Here is a 12844-nt window from a genome sequence, read left to right as displayed (position 1 = left end):
CAATATATTACCAAACACCCTTTTTCTCCTTGCCAGTACTCTAATTATCCTTAGAGCTGCTTGAACCAGCATAATTCTACTCAGGCTTCTCTGAACTACATTCTAATATTTACTTACACATTTCTGTAATAGCCTGTTGCATGTGGCTAGCAGACAGTGGGACCGTATGCCTCTAAGAACCTACAAACCTACACCTCTGAGCTCTATTCCCCCCAACCCTCACAGGTCTACAATGAGGCCATCTTGGTGAGGGGAGAGCAGTGTGGATTTCTGCATGTGATCCACTGGGGTGCTCTCACAAGGCAACTGCGCGTCGCTCCTGGCTGCAGTGCCTCCTAGGATCACATTACAAATACCAGCCTTCCTCCACACACTGGATACCTTCATTTGGAGACGAGTACCTCATGGCAAATTGTTAGTACACACACGTCCATGAGTACAAAACCCACCTTTGCATGTCTTCCCATCAAATTGGAGTGTGAATCCAACAGGACAGCTGCAGTGAACTCCGGTCGATGTATCTTTACACGTACGATCGCAGCCACCATTATTAACTGCACACGTTTCTAGCCAACACAAACAAACAAAAACCTACTAAAGTTTGCTCGGGGATATTATAATGGTAAGAAACATCACGCGATACAAGGCACAGTTCCAAGCACGCTGATGATCAACCACACTCAGCCTGTAGTTCACTCCAAAAGCCTCACTCTGCTCACATCCCAGAAACATCAAACAATCATAGATGAACGTGTGCCATTTTTTTCCTCATGAAGGAATTCAGTGACACAACTTTGCTTCATCCTCACTTCTACTTGAGACGCCATTCTGTCAGACTGCCCCTCTGCTGCCATCTGTTGCACAGCAACAACATGTAATGGGATATTGGTGGGAAGGTTCAAGCTCTACTGCCATATCTCTGATATCCATCTCTGACACTGAGGGCCAGCATCGCAGAACAGGAAGCAATACTGCCTTGTACACAAGCAACTGCCAAATGTATACATTGCCTCAGCTACGTACAGGTTTTCATGGAGACTTCACAGACTGACATATTGCTTCTGGATTTTTCATCACTAGGGCCAGTTTTCTTGCATGCACAAGTGTACTTTTAACTGAAGAGAAACAGGTGATGCACTGCCCCTCCACAATCACTTGGAACAGCCATAGTACAGAAGGGACTGCACTGTGTTCCCATGGTGAAGTAGAACCATGGAAACACATGGTACTTTGAAGGCAAGTTTCTGATCTTCCTGCTGACAATCACAAACAGTGTACAAAGTTTCTTATTATTTATGTAATAATAGTCTGTCCTTAAAGGGTACTGTGCCACCGTGAGCAGAATTCACAGAATCACAGAACGGCTTAAATTGGAAGGGACCTTAAAGATCAGCCAGTTTCAGCTCCTCTACTGTGGGCTGGTTGCCACTCACTAGATCAGGCTGCCCAAGTCCCTATCTATGCTGGCCTTTAACACCTCCAGGAACAGAGAATTCAGCCCGGAACTGATTTGGCCAAATTAAAAAAAAAAAAGAACAAATATTCAATGTAAAAGGTTTCAGCAAACAGCAAAATTATTTTGGATAAGCACTTTTACCCATGAGTAACCGTCGCTTAACTCGCTTGTCCACATCAGCTCCTGCTGTTGTGTTGCCTTCTGGAATTTCAACAGCAGCCTCTTCCCTCTCTATGAGCAAAGAACAAGAAAAAAGCAGATGAGCAAATATACCCTGACCAGACACCTCATATCCATATGTGCAGACAAGAAAATGGCAACATCACGCACTGAATTATCAGAGACAGTTGGATCTAATTAGGCAGAAATAAAAATTTTAAAAAGAAAAAAAAAAGTAAGAAAGAAAACCACAAAGATCCTTCAGCCAAAGCCATGGGAATATGTGGTTGCTTCCATGTAACTCATGCCTGTTTCAGTATTCTCAAGCTTGGTAAACAGAAAATGCACTACTGATGTGGTGAACAGTAACAAGATGAAAGAACTAACTGAACTGTCATGAGCTGCTCTGTTATGATCACACTGTCATCATCTATTACAGACTAATGCAAGGACAAGCAGTTTTGACTGAGCTATTGATTTCAATCAACAGGCAACAAAGTCTCCCAGAGACTGGTTTATAGGTCTCAAGTACTTTCCTTACTGGATAACTGCTTTTCAAAAATTGTCCTTTAATTGAATTCAGAGTTCTGGTTTTAACATATGTACTGCTTTAGTTACACTCTCTGGCTCATGCTTGTCAAGAAACTTGATCTGAAAATCCTAGAAAGAAGGGAATTTTCTCTGGCTAGTGACAACTTTGTGTTTCAAAGGGACCAGTGCTAATTACAGGCTGCAGTAATATGAGGTAGCTACTTACACAGAGAAGCATAAGTTACCTGGACCCAACCAGTCCACTCATGCACTAGCATGTTTTTTAGTTTTGGATTCTTTGACGTTTTCTAGCTCTACTAGTAAGAGGAACATAAGTCATGAACGTACAGTAATATCAAACCACTCTTGAGTTGGTCATCAGCAAACACTACTCCTCTCCTCTATATACTGACCCAGGCAGGTTTTCCCATCCATATGCATGATGTACTTGGGGTGACATCCACAAATAGGCCCATTATCAGCATCATCACATGTATGTTGACAGCCACCATTTCCATGATTACATGTTACTAGGAAGAAAATACACATTAAACTTCACAAGTACTTCCAGCATCTTTAAAAGACAGCACCCCGTTCTGTCTCCATCTGGCCATTCAATACACCTTCTTATCATGTCCATTTGCTCAAAAACTCTGACTCAAGCAGTGCACTGTTCTCTCGTGGAGCTGAACTTAAATGATGGTACAACTTCCAAACTACATATTCTTTGGCAAATTATAGATTGGTGCAAGAGTGTCCAGCGAAGCTATTGATTCTGGTTTAGCCCCAAAAGCAGTCTTGAGGTGTGCCACACCAGCTTTGCTGTAACATATCAAATCCCACACCACCACAAAGAGAACACTGTTTACTTTGGAAAACCATAACCATATGCAGAATGTTGCATACAAATGCAGCTTCTCTGGTTCTTGGACAGCTCAAATCCTGGTCGGCATTCACAAGCAACCCCTCCTTTGGGTGTTTCTCTGCAGATGTGTGCACAGCCATGATCTTTATTCATGCAGCTCATGCCTTCTGCAAAACAGACAAAGGCAAGAGCATCAGCATCCTCAGCAATTCTGAGTGCAGGCAACAAGCATATAAGATCAGCCCAATGTAGGCAGCCATCATTTGCTACTTCTGGGAAGGCTCCACAGCATTAGAGCAAAAACATGAGCTTACATACTAGAAAAGCAGAAAGTCCAATCCTGCAAAGTCAGTGACACCAAGGCTTCTTCAGCAGTGATCTTTCTTGTGTCCACGTTCTTTGATTGCAAAGACAAAAAACAACAGCCCTAGGTTTGTGCAGCATTCTCATCCAACACTCTCACTTTATACCAGTGCTCACAAAACCTTGAATAAAAAACGCAAGGTAGTTGGTACATGGCACGTTCAAAGCCTAAACTGAAGTTCTTAATTCTCTGATTAAAATGAAGGCTCATCAGTCACAGGAACATCTTAAGATGTAAGACAAATTATAGAATTGTTTGAGTTGGAAGGGACCCTTAAAGGCCATCTAGTCCAACTCCCCTGCAATGAGCAGGGACATCCATAGCTAAGTCAAGTGCTCAGTGCTCCCATCCAGTCTGAGCTTAAATCACTCCAGGGATGGGGCATCCACCACCTCTCTGGGCAACATGTGCCTGTGCCTCACTACCATTATTGTAAGAATCTTTTTTCTTATATCCAGTTTAAATTTCCCCTTCTTCAGTTTGAAACCATTTCCCCCTGTCCTATCACAACAGACCCTGCTAAAGAGTCTGTCCCCTTCTTTCTTACAGCCTCCCTTTACATACTGAAGGGTTGCTATCAAGTCTCCTCCATCATTCCCACTTCAATCACTGGCCTACATAGCTGACTCCCAGAGCAACAACCAAATGGTGACCAGGCAGATGTGCAAACTCTACCTACAGAAGAGTTTTCTGTTATGGCAATTTTTTTCCTTGTTTCAAGAAAACCTGTCTAAATAATCCCACCGGGGATTATCACATCATTTTCTATTTCACGTCTCAGTGGGTCACGATTTGGTGCCCAGTATCTGCTAAAACCCAAAGAAAAAACAAGGTGACACCAGTGGCTTTCTTCTTCCTGATGCACCTCATAAAACCATCACATCATTTGTGTCACTAATAATTAGGAGCACAGTTTTGCTGAAGCCTTCTCTTTTGCTACAAAACTGCAAAAGGAAACTCCTAAATGAAAACAAAACCACTGTATTAGCAAGCGGAGGTCAGCTCCTTGTCATTATCCCATTACACTTCAGTTAGGTCCTTGCTCAGCACAGCCAACTACTGCACCCTTTCTCTGTTAAGAAAGCTTTAAGTAACAAAAGAATGGATGTTGCAGAGCTTGGATTATTCTGCTCAACTGGCTTTTTGATTCCTTTCCCACAGTGAGACTCCTTAGAGGTCTAACAAGACAATGACACTCAAATCCTGCAGCATACAGACGCAGCCCAAGGAGCCCACATGAAAGCTGCCATCCATTAAGTGCTGTCATTCAAGAAATGGGACAATCCATGAGACCACAAATTAGCCTCATTAACTCTTGTGTTTTTGTGACATCTCTGTACTTAAACATGCAGAATGATTTGGTCCATTAGCTCAGTGTTGTCAGAAAGCATTAAGAGAATTAGCAGCTTCATTTCTGTTAGCAAAGTTGTTGTTGTTTGGCTTGGAAATTTTTGTTTTGTTTCAACTGAGCTATCAAAGGGGAAATTGCTCAAGCAGGTAGTTCAGTGAGGTTCACTGATATCAGACAAATGGTTTAAATGCTGATCTGAAGATTGCTCATTTCTGATCTAGCGGAGTTCAATCAGGTCTCCATGGAAAGCTAGAAATGCACTTTCCAAACCAGTACACATTTTAATATCAGAGTGCCCACTATGTAACAAGTGGGCACATGACCAAATCCACCAAAATCCAGCTGGTCTGAAAGAAAGCATTTTATAGAAGAGAAATAAACCTCCTAGCATTTACTATGAATCTGCCACAAATATCCAAAGGTGGTAGAAAAGCGCACCTTCCTTTTTTGGCCCTATTTTACTAGGATCTATTACAGAAGTGTACGACTCCAAGCCCCATTTGCCTGCAAACTCCATCACAGATGCACAGTCTTCTGGATCACACTGTTCCAGATCCGTTCTCATGTCACCTTGTGGTCCGGTCCCACACCATGTACTTCCCAGGCACACAACTTCTCAAGCAGCAGTTCTTGCCCTACTGACACACAAGTTCCTGGGGAAGGAGGAGTCATTGGACTGCCACAACCCTAGACAAGGGAACAGAATCCAGAGCCTGCATGGCCAAGAGGACCATGAGCGAGAGCAGTCCTTTCTGATGGCCTTTGGGATGTTACCCAGTGGTAAAATTTGTCATAAATATCAATAGCCACTTCAAGATGAACTTTTTTCCTAGTGAAAGTTCTACACTTTCCTTCTTTTTTCTTTTTTGTATTTTCTAACATGCAAGTTAAACAGAGAAAGAAGCTACAACGGTACAGCTGTCCCACCAGCCACAGCAATTGCCTCCCAGTGTAAATCCATTCTCTCACACACCAATGAGAAAGAACTCATTCAGAGCAGACATCCCTGGGAAAAATATGATTTTGCACAACTTCAAGGTATAGAGTTCAACTGGTTTAAGCAGGGGCCAGGCAGAACCATCATGAATCTCAGAGCATCCCACATGCTAGACCAACACAATCACATTAGCTGAAAATCAACTTAAATGAATTATCAAACTCTCCTCTGATAGCTACCTAACCTTGAGTTCCGTGTCGCAGTCCTGGAATAGCTGACAGGGAACCCAGAAGATATGAACAAATAAACTCAGGACTAGTAAGCCTGAGGCTTCCTAATTACTCTGGTCCTCAGAAGGAATACCAGCAGCCTCAAGCCTCTGCACTTCTTCGATCTACAGTTCACTTGTTTTCCAATATTGCAAACCTCTAAGAAGATCGTGCACTCTTAACTGAGCTGAGAGACAGGGAAGGAAGATACTGACTTATATTACAGATAAGAAACAGAACTAAATAGGTGGGCTAGGCTGTAGGTGGCAAATGTTGTTTAGATCGATGCTGCGATGTCTCAAGAGAGGACTAATAAAGGATATGCACTGAGAGATAAATACACAAGGCAGAGACTTAGCAATGAGTGGAAAAGGAGAGAACAAAGCGAGGGGAAGAGATACAGCAGTGAGATTTGGCTTACAGCAGACCTGCCCACCCAAGAGAAAAAATAGTGGGGAATTCCATAGAGTGCTTCTTCACAGTAGTGCAGGAAGGGATAGGGGGTAAACAGTCACAGAGCTACGACCTGAAAAAAAGTAGTTTTAAAAACCAAAAACACCACTTTTGTATTTCAATATCAAGAATTCCAAAGGTACGATTGTTAATGACAGGAAATACTACTGCCGTTAGCTCAAGAGACGGAGTAGAGTATACTCAAGACATAGCAAACAAGAAGAGTTGGAAGCTTCTCCTCTCTTGGCATCAGACAAGGTGAGGAGTTGAAGCAACTGATTTTCATTCTTGGATTCATCATCTATGCACATAAACATACACCACTGTTAGCAAACGTGAAGGGAAAAGCCCTGCCCTGCCACTGCAGCATGCTGCTCTGAGCAATGGCCTGAGAAATCATCATGTATCAGCCAAACTCCATGAGATCAAGCCAGTATCAGAAAAGCTGATAATACAAATTCAAACAGCAGATCAATTCAGTTACATCACATGACAGCCATCTCAATGCATGCATTCTGGATGGCCATATATGTCTATAAACGCTGATCTCCTCAGTATGGGGATTTTTAAAGTGAGATTTGTTTATTCATGCTCAGATTCCTCTTATAGTCATGCCAACGATAAGTCTTAGATTAAAGAAAGCTTTCCAGCCTTAAATACTTCTGAGCAAGATATTCACCATACAGTTCAATGGACAAATCCCCATTCTGAGCAACCACTTTAAAGTATTCCTCAAGGGCATCCAAAATAATTTTGTTCAACCTGATATCTAATTAGACATCCAAGGATCTCTGATCTCTCAAAGGTTGCTTCATAAAGGTTTTACTCAAAACAAAGAACAGGATTTGAATACCTTTGGGGCTGACAAACTATAAATCTCCTAGCTGAAACCTAAACACTATACAGGGAATCTAGAAGGTACCTAGGGGTAGTGCAGGTACTGGAACCAAAGTGAGAATGGCCTGAGCTCACTGTTCTTCAGTGTGTTGCCATTCCTTGTATCAGGATGTAGTTCAGCTATCCAATGGAGCATAAAGAACACTGGGAACAGTAGTACTGTCTTTAAGAGGTACAACATACAGACGTACAGATGGGATCAAAGAAACAGAAGGGATGTGAAGTGCCTTCAAAGTCACTTAGAAGATCCTGACACACGTTTCCTTTCAAAAGGAATTAGGACTTCAAGACCCTTCTCAGCCTTGAAAAACTCAAACTCAAAGTACTTTTGAAGCTGCTGTAAAGAATTTGCAGTGAACTTTTGTCAGAAACTCCTGCTTGGTGCCTGGAGGGAGGCAGCCAGTACCTTCTGAGCGGTGGATGCATGTGTGCTGGTTGTCACTGAGAAAGAAGCCTTCCTTACAGCGACACTCATAGCTCCCCACCGTGTTGACACAAACGTGCTGGCAGCCACCATTGTTGAACATGCATTCATCTGTATCTGGAAGACAGAGAAAAAGATCAGCTTTATACCTACCCTGTAGCAATCAGAAAATTCTTTTGGTTGGAAGAGACCACTAAGATCACTCAGTCCAACTGTCAACCCATCCCACCATGCCCACTAACCACGTCCCTCAGTGCCACATCTGCACGGCTTCTGAACACCTCCCAGGACGGTGACTCCACCACCTACCTGGGTAGCCTGTGCCACTGCTTCACCACTCTTTCTGAGAGGAAATACCTTCTAATATCCAACTGGCACCTCTCCAGTGCAACTTAAGGCCATTACCACCAGGCACCTAAGACAATTTAGACCAGTCTATTATTCTGGCACCATTGCAAAAATATATTTTTGCTCCTCCTGCTTGCAGTCTGCCCAGTCAGTCACCAGGCTGGCCAATCAAACCACACAGCAGAGCAGTATCAGGGCAGCCAGGAGCAAAGTACCAGCACAACTCCATACTCCGTGTAAAAACGTATGCTTCATCTTGGAGCAGCAGCAGAGTACTACCATTAAACAACCTAGCATGTTTACATCTAATATGAGCATCCATGCACCATTCCATCTCTGCAGGACACAACTTCAGCTTCAAACCCGTGCAAGCAGTGTAAGGCAGCTTTCAGTAAAATCCTCATTCTGATGCAAAGGTGCAACAAAATCAAACACGAACTCCAAAATCAATTTGGCTTAAATATAAAACCTGCCTCTTCCTCCTCCTTACCTTTACTCTGGATACAAGTCACACATCACATCAGTTCTGACGCTCAGTTTGATCTGTTATCTTCAAACTTAGGTCATTTGCTTACCATCAAGGAGCCGTTGTGTTGCCTAACCATAGTCAAGAACAAAAGCATGTGCTCTGAAAATAGGTTTAATGTTGATTTTAAATTACATGGAATTTCAACAACACTAGAGACTATAGAAACGCTCCACTTGCAAGATAACCAAGAGAAACAAAGAGTAGAAAAGTCTACTGAACAACAGATATTCATCAGAATTCCAGTTCTTCCATTTTATCCCTTAATTGCTGCAGACTTTTGTAACCTCTACAGGAAAAACTAAATAATTAATTAAAAATTCCTACCCCAATTTTCAAAGATGCCAGTTTGGACAGGAAACAAAAATGCTCAGCATCTTAAAAAACAATCAACAAGGCAAAGCATTGCAGGGAAAGCACTGGTTCCATCTGTAAGTTCCTATGGAATAGCATGTTTGCTCCCTGTTCTGTTCATTGTTCCTGTGATAATAGCACAATGTTTTTAATTTAACACTTTGGTATTTCTGGCATAAAACAGCTGACCTTCCAAAAAAAAAAAAAAAAGAAGAGAGAAAGAGAAAGGCTTTTAGTAAGAAGCATAATGTAGCATTACAACAGATTTAATTTCTGCTGAAGGCAGTGAGTAAGCCAACTGGATGCAAAAGAATGTGACCTGCTCACAGCAACGACGGTGGCTGACATATGCCCATCACAGAGAAGCAGAGTATTCCAGAGCTCTACAGTGATGTGAATGTGCAAACAATCGTGAATAAACAGCCACCACAAGCCTTCAGTACCATGGTTTTGAACTCCAGCAGATGTTTCTGTCTTACAGGCCTTGGAAAGCTTACAGAATATTATCTCTTTCCAACAAGTAATTGTCTATTTGGCTAAAACCCAGGCACACAGCTGAGATCTTCAAAAATGAGGGTGAGAGGGGAACGACCATGGTGTGAACAAAGTAAATAAACAGATTAAGAGAAGATGTGATCCAATTTGCTGCATGCCAAAATATTTATTTAAAGTTTACATCACATCTCAAAAATTGGCTGGTCAGTGGTAAAGACTTCATTGTATGTCAGTGGCATTTTATTTTGAAAAGTCTGCCACGCAATACTGAGCAGCTTCCCAGCAATTGTAACAGGTGGTAGATTTTGGTCTAAGTTATGCCTGTGCCTTACTGATCCCAAACAAGTCAGCCGAAGCACGTTCTAGAATGGCACCCTTTGGTGCCACTGCAAGAGGCAATGTGCTAGCTCACATTCAGCCCTCCCTGGTAACCTCATCTGAACTCCGGTGTGTTTACAGAAAGGCGCCAGAGAAAAACAAGACGTCCTTCCTAATATGTTAAAGCATCAGCAGACACTTTGCCTCCCTCTCTGCCTTCTCTTGTGGAAATACTTGGGATTTGGCAACTTCATCCTCTGCTCAGCTTACACTGTAACAAAGTAAGTCTGTGGTTTTGCAGCAGGTAAAGCTCAACACAATCCCACTGGAGACTCCAGAGCTTTTCTGCTGTCACCCAGGGATGGTCTGACCCCTTTCTGATGTGTCATTAACCAGCGGGAAATAACCCAGCTAAGCCAACCGCAGTCTTAAAACTATGCTATGGGAGCAAGTTTCCCAAAACTGATGTTGGCATGGAAGTCTGCCAGGGAACATCCATGTGTGGTGTGCAGCAAGAGAGAGAAACTTCAAAAAAAGCCAAAAAAAAAAAAGAAGGGAGAGAGTGTGAGTTGCAAACTGAGTAGGAGCCAGTGCTAGTGAGGCCTCGTAAGCCCTAAATCTGCGAGAACCATTCTCCAACAGCCAAGCTGATGAAGTGCACCTCCCAGAGATGCAGTTATTGTTACCTTAGCATCCCCAGCCGCCATTGTTCACAAGTACACTCCTTACCCAGGCAGTTGTGGCCATCATGAGCCAACATAAAGCCATCGTAGCAGGTACAGCGGTAATTTCCCGGGATGTTGAAGCACTCGTGGACGCAGCCTCCATTGAAGTCGTTATCACATTCATCAATGTCTAATGAATAATGCAAAAGTTAGTATTATGGCTGTGTTATAGACAGTTTGTGACACGACCACATAAATGTCAACATCAACCGATGCCCTAAATTGTCACTGTCTTGCAAATAGACCATGCTTAACATGTTACACGCTGAAGGTCTCCAAAACGTGACAGAATACCCTGCAGTTGCCATTTGGACTTACCTCATAGCCCAAAATTCTAAGGCTGCTGATTAAACAACAAACTAACAGTCAGATCAAGCAACAACGCTAGTTAAAAGTCATGTAACTGGTGCTCTTTGATTTTGTAATCAAGAAACAGAGAAGGTATTCTGATTTTAGGATCATTCTGAAGAATAAATCACCCTCCTTGTTTTAAGATACATTTTTAAAATTTTCTGTTTTGCCTTAGGAATATCTCACTTTTTCACATGCAACATCATAGTAAGTTCCAGTAATCTCATCTTTAAAAGAATGGAGGAAAGCTCCATCTAAAGGCTCTCTGAACAGTCAAAGGCTGCATCCCTGCAGCAGACAGGAGTAAGATGACACAATCAAAGGGTGACAGTACACAAGTAAAAGTCAGAACACTTGTATCACCAGATTGCTGTCATGGCCCATCACAGCAGAACTCAAATTGGTTGACAGCTCATATGAACACATCATACAGTTATTCTGGGGAACTTCGTGCTGAAGGGTAACACTCACACCAAAACCTTTAAAGTACTCAAAATCCACATCTGTTAACACACATTTAACATGGATAATTTGCTTCAGAACAGCAATATTTATAAAAGATGTGCTACAATGTGGGAGATCACAGTTATAATACCCACGCTCTGCCTCTATGCCGCTGGCGGGAAATGTTTCTCGCACACCCAGATAACTCTGTAAAACACCTCAGAACCTTAGGCATAAAACAGCTATTATAAGGGAGAAGATAGCTATTATGTTATAAGGGAGAAGAGATGCCACTGCAGACTCAGAGCTTCTGTGATGTTACCTTCACATTTCTTCCCTTCGCCGGTGTAGCCGACCTTGCACATGCACTTGTATAGCTTGGGGGTGTTCTGGCAAATAGCATCCGGATGGCAGTCATCGAGCCCCAGGGCACACTCATCCACATCTGCAAAGAGACAGCAGGGTCAGGGGGTGCCAGGGATGGGGAAAGGGGCACACGGCCTGCACACATCCAGGCCACGTGGTGTTGGGCTGCAGGCATGCATACATGCACGTGTTTGCAATCGGAGGCAGAAACATGCAGAGGCTGTATCTGAGCTTACATATGTATGCTGGCTGTACGTGGATACCAATGCGTCTGTGAGCAACTCAGGTCAGCCCGTACTAAGATTTTGTACTCATGGATAAATACATCTTCACTGGGATCTCTGTGAGGGTTAGCTGACAGCTGCACAGAGATTGTATAGATAGCAGAAGGAGCTACGGTTGTACCTCTTCATGGAGCAATGGAGAACAGGAGGAGCACAGCTATCCTCCTGGGTATCAAACACAATTGCTGGAGGAGCTCTGACACACCCATGCCACTGCCCTCAGGATGCCACTGCCCTCAAACCGATGGAGAGACTTTACAGAACTGAAATATCCGAGTGGCACCGACCCCAGCGCTCTGAAACACCGACTTACCATTGAACAGGCGTATAAGCCATTGTCGGTGCCAATCTTTTTAAATACAAAAGCGGTGTCTGTGAGCAGCACCGCCGTCGCCCGGCAGCCATCAGAGCACGGCACATCCGCGTGGGAGCTTCGGGGCAGAGGAAATGGGGAGAGAGAGAGAAACACGGACAGGAGCAAGTCCTGGGGATGAAGAAGCACAGAGAGAAGGAGGAGGGGAAGAGCCGTCACGGGCAGCAGAGACATCGGCTCCGTTCGGCAGAAGTCAGACGCATACAGGAGGCTTCCAGCAGCCGGCAGACAAGGGAGAGCCGCAGGAGGAGCGCCCGCGCACCCCACGCAGATTAGAGAGCGGCTGCCAGAGCAGCAGGACGGGCTGCAGAACATCAGCAGAAGGTGATTCCTTCCGTAGCCAACCACTTCTACAGGGGGATCGCTTTCTAGCTGGGAATTTCAGCCAACACCTCTCCCGTTCACAATCACAGCATTCATCTCTCTCTTTCATTTGCAGTCACGGAACACGCCTGTAGGTACCGCGGCGCTGCCAACTTCTGGAAGCGCTCGTTAACCCCTCGCGGAATCGGGCGGCGCTCAGCGGGGCTCAGGTGCGCGCAGCGCAGCGCACG

The 12844-nt window shown here is 43.8% G+C and overlaps 1 protein-coding gene across 1 annotated transcript in view; it reads right to left on the bottom strand.

Annotated features, from left to right (window-relative positions):
• Positions 1 to 12844, bottom strand: part of SCUBE2 (signal peptide, CUB domain and EGF like domain containing 2) — a 42129-nt gene that overhangs the window by 22970 nt on the left and 6315 nt on the right. Inside the window, exons 2-8 of the mRNA XM_031553363.1 lie at positions 11590 to 11712; positions 10477 to 10602; positions 7689 to 7823; positions 3053 to 3178; positions 2560 to 2676; positions 1598 to 1687; positions 450 to 566 (exon numbers count right to left, since the gene is read on the bottom strand). Coding sequence (XP_031409223.1) covers positions 450 to 566; positions 1598 to 1687; positions 2560 to 2676; positions 3053 to 3178; positions 7689 to 7823; positions 10477 to 10602; positions 11590 to 11712 — 834 coding nt within the window. The remainder of the gene's footprint in view (positions 1 to 449; positions 567 to 1597; positions 1688 to 2559; positions 2677 to 3052; positions 3179 to 7688; positions 7824 to 10476; positions 10603 to 11589; positions 11713 to 12844) is intronic.

Source organism: Meleagris gallopavo, chromosome 5 (genome assembly GCF_000146605.3).
Source record: "Meleagris gallopavo isolate NT-WF06-2002-E0010 breed Aviagen turkey brand Nicholas breeding stock chromosome 5, Turkey_5.1, whole genome shotgun sequence".
In the NCBI taxonomy this organism is placed as follows: Eukaryota; Metazoa; Chordata; class Aves; order Galliformes; family Phasianidae; genus Meleagris; species Meleagris gallopavo.
This window is presented reverse-complemented; position numbering and strand designations above follow the sequence as displayed.